The 9,227-nt window shown below is 34.1% G+C and overlaps 1 protein-coding gene across 1 annotated transcript in view; it reads left to right on the forward strand.

Annotated features, from left to right (window-relative positions):
• Positions 1–2,165: 2,165 nt before the first annotated feature.
• LOC107722073 (E3 ubiquitin-protein ligase RFWD2-like) overlaps positions 2,166–9,227 on the forward strand; it is a 21,522-nt gene continuing 14,460 nt past the window's right edge. Inside the window, exons 1-11 of the mRNA XM_016530297.1 lie at positions 2,166–2,765; positions 3,429–3,488; positions 3,591–3,688; positions 3,851–3,915; positions 4,136–4,255; positions 5,073–5,141; positions 5,238–5,297; positions 5,886–5,974; positions 6,132–6,189; positions 6,298–6,412; positions 6,530–6,665. Of these exons, the coding sequence (XP_016385783.1) occupies positions 2,479–2,765; positions 3,429–3,488; positions 3,591–3,688; positions 3,851–3,915; positions 4,136–4,255; positions 5,073–5,141; positions 5,238–5,297; positions 5,886–5,974; positions 6,132–6,189; positions 6,298–6,412; positions 6,530–6,665 (1,157 nt within the window). The 5' untranslated portion in view covers positions 2,166–2,478. The remainder of the gene's footprint in view (positions 2,766–3,428; positions 3,489–3,590; positions 3,689–3,850; positions 3,916–4,135; positions 4,256–5,072; positions 5,142–5,237; positions 5,298–5,885; positions 5,975–6,131; positions 6,190–6,297; positions 6,413–6,529; positions 6,666–9,227) is intronic.

Genomic DNA, 9,227 nt, shown 5'->3' on the forward strand with positions numbered 1-9,227 from the left:
GTAGCAGCAACAGCAGCCTCCCCCGGGTCCTAACGCCCGTCCTGTCTGACGTTTTATTTAATTGGGGGCGTTGTTGGCCTACTTGTAATAAAATGAAAGTGAAATACACAAATAACTTTAAGATTGTGTTTCTGATTAAATAAAGCAGTAATTGATGTCATAAATCCAGTATGGTTTGATTTAAAGGTCAGAAGGTATAGCATACATGAATAAAAATCACAAACAAGACACTTGTAAATTAAATTTATATATATACAGATTTATTCATTGAAATTATAATTTTTTTTCAAACGGAATATGAAAATTTAAATACAATGGGCTCTAAAAGATTTTCATAATTTGTACATCTCTGTTGCTTTAGACCAGGGGTGGCGAACGTCGGTCCTGGAGAGCCGCAGCCCTGCAGAGTTTTGCTTCAACCCTAATCAAACACACCTGAACAAGCTAATCAAGGTCTGAAGGGTTATTAGGAAGCTACAGGCAGGTGAGTTTTAATTAGGGTTGGAGCTGAACTCTGCAGGGCTGCGGCTCTCCAGGACTGGAGTTCGCCACCCCTGCTTTAGACCATCTGCAAATGTTAAATATTCAAATAAAATGTTAAGTATTGCTTTATAGTTGCTTTATAGTTCTTTTCAAAGATTTCAATGTACTCTCATTATAATAGAACTTCATTGTTTATTTGATTCTCAGAGGTAAGTTTTTGTTACTAAAATGGAAAATTATTTGTTTATAATCTCTGTACAGAAGAGACTTGGTGTTGTTTCCAAACAAAAGGAAATATATCGGCATCGGCTATCGGGCAAAATTAGTTGAAAAATATCGGCATATCGGATATCGGCAAAAAGTCAAAATCGTGCATCCCTAATTTTAATGTATATACTGTATAAGAACACCAATATTATATTGTGCATATTGTTTAGAAAATTGTGACAACAAGCATGTGTTTGGCAACTGTATTTATGGTGTGTCTTTGTTAAGATTTCAGTTTTGCTTTAATAATAATTGATAAAAAGAATTAACCTTTTTTTTTTTTTTTTCAGTTAATTTTAAAGGGGTCATATGATGTTGTTAAAAAGAGCATTATTTTGTGTATTTGGTGTAATGAAATGTGTTTATGCGGTTTAAGGTTCAAAAAACACATTATTTTCCACATACTGTACATTATTGTTTCTCCTTTATGCCCCGCCTTTCTGAAACGCATCGATTTTTACAAAGCTCATCGGTCTGAAAAGCGAGGTGTGCTGTGATTGGCCAGCTATTCAGTGCGTTGTGATTGGGTGAATACCTCAAGTGTGTGACGGAAATTTTACGCCCCTTACCATATTGTGATGCCATGTCCCAGCCGGAGCGAAGAGACAAAAACATTAAAACCCATTATAAACGAGGCATTTGTTGCATCCAGTGGGGACATAATTACGGATTATAATTATTTATCATGTCTTTTTACACGTTGCGTTGCATCGCGCCATGTAAACATAAAACCATGTCTGCATTTGTGATCGGAGAAATGACAAACAACAAGCACTACTCTACACTGCTCAAAACTCGGCTTTTGAGTTGAGGCATTAAAAAAAAAAATCCCCCCAAAACTGTTCAACTGGACAGTTAAATAAATAAATAAATAAAGTGAGTGATACTAAGTTTGTTAAAAAAAATCATTATGTTACAAAATTTTACTGTCTGTGGTCTAGGGAGGCCCCAAGGATTGTAAATGTACTCCTAAAACAAACACTGCATAATGGTTAAGGAGAAACAAAACAAATGTAAAAAAAAAAGTTAATTGTATTAAATGTATTAAAATTTGTAAAATAGCCTACTGTTTGTATACATAAGCTGTTTAGCTAATAGTAGGGAAACTGCAAGAGCAATTTTTAGACAATATAAATTTCTAATTAAAATTAGGCCCGTGGTCAACATTTAGACTACGTTTTGCTCTACAAAACGACATGCAGTCATACCTTAAACATAGAAGCCGGTGTGTTTTTAAGAAGATATATTTACTGAATAAGGACGGTGGTGACGGTACTTGGATGTTCCTGGAGGATTTAATCTACGACGGTTAGTTGGAAAGTTGTTTTGATTGACACCTGCAGTTTTCCTCCAAACCAAAAGATGCCGTTGCCGAGTCACGTCACGTGAACGTTTGATTTGGGGACGTTCTCGCGTGAACATCCTGCAGAGTGTGGATTGAAATTTCTAAAGCTCTGAGTTGTCAACAAATCTCTGCGGAGCTGCATATCCACATTAGCATCGAGCAGACCCTATGTGAACCTCTTGCATGCAGAAGAACCGCTTCAGCTGTGCTCAAATAAGCGCCTTTCAGTGCTAGCAGTGCGCTTGGTGGAAGTTTCTGTCTCTTTTCTCTCATCTGTTTCGCTTTAGCTAGTTAGCGTATCTCCCACAGCCGCCCGGATGCGGTGAAGCCCCGCAGTTTTCCCTTCAGCTCTGGCCTTCCGACGTGCGCGAACGGCTTCAATCATGTCAAGCACTCGGCAGCAGCAGCAGTCCGGCGGTGCAGCGGGGTCCGTCCCCGGGACGAGCTCTGGGAGTATGAGTAGCAGTAACGGCGGCGGCGGCGCCGGTGGAGCGAACAGCGGGAGCAGCTGCGCTCAGAACGGGAACAGCTCGGCTAACGGGGTGTCCTCGCGGACTCTGGGCTCAGTAGCCGAGGGACAGAGCGCTAGACTGGGCTCGTCGAGCAGGAAAAGACCCTTGTACAACGGTCTTATCAATCCCTATGAGGACAAGAGTAACGATTTTGTATGGTAAGTAGATTCACCTTCCCTCACTAGGCTGCAGAGAGCTAAAGCACTGGTTAGTGAAGTTTGAGTGTGCTTGTTTTTAACAATTTCCCACATGCGGTCTTAATTGCAGGTTTATCTTGCAAATCCTGTGATTTTCTCCGCACTTAAGCCTGTAATTCCTAGGATAAAGCTAATTGATTATTGTCAACAAGGTGTTAAATGTGTAGTTCTTCCATAAAGGAAAGCTCCGTCATCATTTACTTTTGTTGTTTCAAACTTATATGAACTTTTTTTTTTCCTGTGGACCATAAAAGGAGATATTGCATAATGTTAGAGACTGACATTTTATCCACGGAAGTAAGAAAATAATACAAGTTGAAATTGTATATCTGACACTTGACACTTGTATATCTGACATCTGACAAACTTGTGAAGTTAATTCAGCTTGAGTGATGCTGCCATTAAAGTTACATTTTTAATTAATGTTTAATGTTTTACATTTTCACTCACATTATGATATATATAATTTTTTTATTTAAAAAAAATCATTTTTAGTGGTGGTCTCAGACTTTTAAACCCCACTGTGTACTAATTCAAAACAACAGTCAAGTTTCAGCTATTTGTTGATTTATTGGAAAAGGAAGCAAGCTTTGCGTGTCATTATTTTTTCTTTTTTCTTAACAGCCCTATTTGTTTTGAGATGATAGAGGAAGCTCACATGACAAAGTGTGGCCACAGTTTTTGGTGAGAAGCACTTGTTCTCTAAACTGAGTTTATTCATGCCTTTTCATGTTGCATTTTCCAACCCATTTGCAGACTCACAATCTTGTCTTAATTTCTATCTAGTTATAAATGTATACGACAGAGTTTGGAGGACAGCAACAGATGCCCAAAATGTAATTATATCATTGATAATGTGGATCAACTCTACCCCAACTTCTTAGGTATGTGTATGCTAATAATATTCTAACAATGTGTTCATTACTTTTCAAATTTGACAGCATCAAACTTTTATTGGTACCACCCACAATGTGTTTCTATATCAGACATTTGGTTGATTTTTCATTTTTATAGTTTGCTTAGCTGATTTTTTAATGATTTTACAGTGAATGAACTGATCCTAAAACAAAAACAAAGATCTGAAGAGAAGCGTCTGAAACGGGATCACCCTGTGAGTGCATCTGGCTCTTCGTTTGTATAACGAGTGGAAACTATTTAAAGGGGTCATATGATGCGATTTCAATTTTTCCTTTCTCTTTGGAGTGTTACAAGCTATTGGTTTTTTAGCAGCATCATATGACCCCTTTAAACAAATTTGATAAACTTTTTACATTTAGTTTGTACCACATTAAATGATGTCTTACTGTTCATGTTTCATATGCTGTTTATAGAATGGAACCAAATGGCAGGTTTTCCAAGACATCCTTGGTGCAGATCAAGAGAATATGGATTTAGCCAATGTCAACTACATATTAGAGTACCTGTTGCAAAAAAAGAAACAACTGGAGGCGGTTGGTACACAACCTCAGATAACATTACTGTTGCCTGTCCCAACACTTCCAGGTTCTTCAGGCACCCTGAGAACAGCTGCTTTATATTAACGTTTCATTCACATTGTGACACCTAAGGTGTTGAAACACCAGAGATTGGTAGAGATTGGGATTTTGTAGATGTCTGTTATTTTCTGTGGATTAAAATGAACCAAATTTGACAAATTCTGATCACACCAACCCTAAACTTGCGACTTTTTTGTGAATTCCAAATCATTTTTTTTGTGTGTTTGACCAAAAATAAGGCCAAATAAACCATATCCATAACCAACGATTTTACCACATTTGCATGGCAGATGACTTGTAAAAGAATATACAAATGGCATAAATGTCAATCAAAACCAGTAATTGGTCAAATTTGTACAGTGTCTAATATTGTTATGTTGTGGAATTGAAAATGTAAACTGCAAATGCACACACTGCATTTCTGCTATGTAGTTTTACATTTAAAGGCCAAATTTTTCTGACTTGATTATACTTTTTAATTATACGTGACCGATATTTTGTCTGAATTGTTAAAAAAAAGAAATAGCTGTTTTCACTATAAATCATAGGTGTCGATTTATAGTAACTTTCATTAACATTAACAAGCATAAAATATTATATAATGCTTAAAAGATCATTAGATTCAAAGCTCTGTTAAAGAGCCTGGAAGTGTGGTTGATTGTTGATGTCACAATATATTTTTTTTCTTATAAAGGGGTACAAAACCCCCGCTGTGACTCATAAAGACCAATTGCCTCTCTTTTGCTGATCCATCAATGATCTCTTTCTACAGGAATCACAAGCTGCTCAGCGCCAGATTTTAATGGAGTTCCTGAAAGAAGCCAGAAGAAATAAAAGAGAGGTTGAGCCTCCACATCTATTTTTAAAATGTTGAGTAATGCACTGTTGACAGCAATGAGGTCTTTAACTCAAAGTGTCCCTGTCTGTACTTCAACAGCAACTGGAGCAGTTACAAAAAGAACTGAACTTTTTGGAGGAGGATATCAAACGAGTTGAGGTCAGTTTAATATTGTGGCAATATTTGTTTATTTATTTATTGTTTGTTTGTGGTCTAACATAGAAATATTATGCACTTGTAATATGTTTATATATACAGTTTTAAATTACCGTTCAAAAGTTTGGGAGCGGAAATATTTTTTTTAATGATTTTGAAAGATGTCTCATGCTCATGCTTGAGCAAAAACAGGAATATTATGAAATATAATTACAGTTTAAAATAACTTTTTTTCTATTTGAATATATTTAAAAATATAATTCATTCCTGTGATCCAAAGCTGAATATTCAGCATCATTACTCCAGTCTTCAGTGTCACATGATCCTTCAAAAATCATTCTAATATGTTGATTTTGTGCTCAAGAAACATTTATTATCAGTGTTGTATCAATAGTTGTGGTGCTACTTATTATTTATAGATTTTTTTTTTCAGGAGGAATAGAAAGCTTTTTATAACATGTTATAATGTTTTATAACATTATAAGTGTCTTTACTGTCACTTTTAATCAATTTAATGTCTGCTGAATAAAAGTGTTACTGACCCCAAACTTTTGTAGTGTACATCTGATTGATATGATTATTTTATTTTAGGAAATGAGTGGTATGTACACAGTGAGTGAAATGGACCCCAATTTAGACAGTACTGTACCCCAGTTTGAAGCTCCCTCTCCTGCACCCAGGTAAGACCAACTATGCAGGTGTATGCAATATTTCACATAAATACATTAATAGCATTTTTTTAAAAAAGGTATAAAATCATGTACATAAGGTGACAATATATTAACAATTATGCAATATTTTTCTATTTAATAAATAATATCTTGTTTCTGTCTCCAGCAGTAGCATAATAGACCCCACAGAATACATGCAGCACCCTTTTGGTGGAAACTCACAGGTAATTATTTTTTCCTCTTCTTCATGAATTGTTCTAATTTGCTGTTGTGGTTGGTTTATATCCCTTTGAGTAATGCTGATATTCACTATTTATTGTTTTTACTTTTAGGGTAAAAGACAAACTTGGTACAACAGCACTCTGGCGTCACGGCGTAAGAGACTGACGGCACACTTTGAGGATCTGGAGCAGTGTTATTTCTCCAGTAGGATGTCTCGAATAACGGGTTGGTTGATTCAAATCAATATATACTGTGTATCTGTTCATAAAACGTATAGTATATTTGTTCATAAAAACTTTAATATTTTGATATATTCAACACAGTCACTTTTCTCGTTAATAGATGACAGCAGGACTGTTAACCAACTGGATGATTTCATGGAGTGTCTATCAAAGTTTACCCGTTACAACTCTGTGAGGCCTCTGGCCACCCTATCGTATGCTAGTGACCTCTATAATGGCTCCAGTATTGTGTCCAGGTAAGATTGCAAAAATCTTATTTGAAGTTCAGACCACATCTTGTTCAGTTTCATTCTTGAAGGAACCAGCAGAGGGTAGTATTGTATTACTGAATAACATCACAGATATTGACTGTGAATTTTGAGTACCATCTATTTTACAAAAGCTGAAATTGTGTCCGGCTTGTACATAAAATATATTATTGCTCTTGATTCTCATCTCTGTTCCATAAATTATCATCAGCTACAACAACATGCCCAAATGTGTATCTTTAACTGTGCATTCTCGTTAATAAGTCAGCAATTACACAGATTTCATTCTGATAAAACTTGAGTAAAGCATAACACATTAACATTCTTGGTTTATTTAGAGTTGAAAGTAATGGCTTGTGATTTAATGTTAAAGCAGATGTTAATTAAACTTCTCTGATTGTATGAGTGAGCTAGTTTACTGATTTGTTCAGGCTTTCTTGTAAGTTGCTTTCACCAATTCATTAAACAGCTGTAAAATAAGTAATGTAAAAAAAAAACAAAAAAACATTTGAACTACATGTCTTGCTGTATGCTTGTTGCAAGGTTTGAGGACAATATGTTCTATCTATTTAGGCCCTTTTTTTCCATTACACTAGTGTTCAAATGTTTGGGGTCTGTAAGATATTGATTTATTGACTGATTTTTGTTGAAAGAAATTAATACTTTATATAGCAAGGCTGCATTAAATTCTTATTTGATGCCATTCAGAAATGACAGTTACATAGATGAAAACTTCTGACCTTTCAGTGACAACTCACTTTTTTTAGATCAAAATAGGTCGCCTATGAGATTTGCTTAGATCTAATGAGAAAGTTGCTTACAAGGGGGCTTACAAGGGTAAATAAAGAACTGGTTTGTTTCAATAAGTTTTGTATAGTATTTTCTTTATTCTTTACTTCAAAAACTATGTCTAAAAAGTGTAATATTTTTATGTATTTGAGGTCTGAGATGTGGGAACAGTGAAGAGAGTGAGAGGGCAAACATTTTGCATTTTAGGTCAGCATTGCCGTCTATTCAGCCAATATTGTCTTAAATAGCCTGCATAGCACTTCATCTTTTATAACATGGGATTTTGACCAAATGTATGCTTGTATATCTTGAAATTGAAATTGTGAAATTAAATACATATACATATATTTAAGCAAAAAAAGATATTTTAAATTGTAATATTTCACAGTACTTGGGCTGCCACTAACGACTATTTTTATTTAGATTAATCTATCGACTAAATTATCGATTAATCTAAACGATTAATTTCCCACCAAAAAAATCAACAATTTTTCTTAAGAATATTTTATTAAACTATATTTCATTAAACCAAATGAAATCCAAAAGTAAAAAAGTAAAGTGCAACATACAGTGCAAGAAGCAAATGTCCATCTCAAAGTCCAAATCACTGAAATCAAAGTTCAGTATTATAGTGTAAGAATGACAACATATCCATGTGTTCTAGTCTACTAAAAAAAACACTTTTTAAAGGAGTATTTACCAGAAATATTATTTACCAGAATTTATTTAGGAGAAAAATGTAAATCTTATTTGATGCCATTCAGAAATGACAGTTACATAGATGAAAACTTCTGACCTTTCAGTGACAACTCACTTTTTTTAGATCAAAATAGGTCGCCTATGAGATTTGCTTAGATCTAATGAGAAAGTTGCTTACAAGGGGGCTTACAAGGGTAAATAAAGAACTGGTTTGTTTCAATAAGTTTTGTATAGTATTTTCTTTATTCTTTACTTCAAAAACTATGTCTAAAAAGTGTAATATTTTTATGTATTTGAGGTCTGAGATGTGGGAACAGTGAAGAGAGTGAGAGGGCAAACATTTTGCATTTTAGGTCAGCATTGCCGTCTATTCAGCCAATATTGTCTTAAATAGCCTGCATAGCACTTCATCTTTTATAACATGGGATTTTGACCAAATGTATGCTTGTATATCTTGAAATTGAAATTGTGAAATTAAATACATATACATATATTTAAGCAAAAAAAGATATTTTAAATTGTAATATTTCACAGTACTTGGGCTGCCACTAACGACTATTTTTATTTAGATTAATCTATCGACTAAATTATCGATTAATCTAAACGATTAATTTCCCACCAAAAAAATCAACAATTTTTCTTAAGAATATTTTATTAAACTATATTTCATTAAACCAAATGAAATCCAAAAGTAAAAAAGTAAAGTGCAACATACAGTGCAAGAAGCAAATGTCCATCTCAAAGTCCAAATCACTGAAATCAAAGTTCAGTATTATAGTGTAAGAATGACAACATATCCACGTGTTCTAGTCTACTAATAATAAAATTATAATCAAAAAACACTTTTTAAAGGAGTATTTACCAGAAATATTATTTACCAGAATTTATTTAGGAGAAAAATGTAAATGTGCAGTATTTCTTTTTTTTTCTTTTTTTAAATAAAATCAATTAATTGGAGATGCTTTTGATTATTAAAATTTAATGGAACCATTAAAATGGAATCCAGAAAATAATGGAAAACAGAATTTGGTAAAGATAAAACTGTAAAACTCAATTAATTAG

This window comes from Sinocyclocheilus rhinocerous, unplaced genomic scaffold (assembly GCF_001515625.1).
Source record: "Sinocyclocheilus rhinocerous isolate Xijiao unplaced genomic scaffold, SAMN03320098_v1.1 scaffold484, whole genome shotgun sequence".
Taxonomy (NCBI): domain Eukaryota; kingdom Metazoa; phylum Chordata; class Actinopteri; order Cypriniformes; family Cyprinidae; genus Sinocyclocheilus; species Sinocyclocheilus rhinocerous.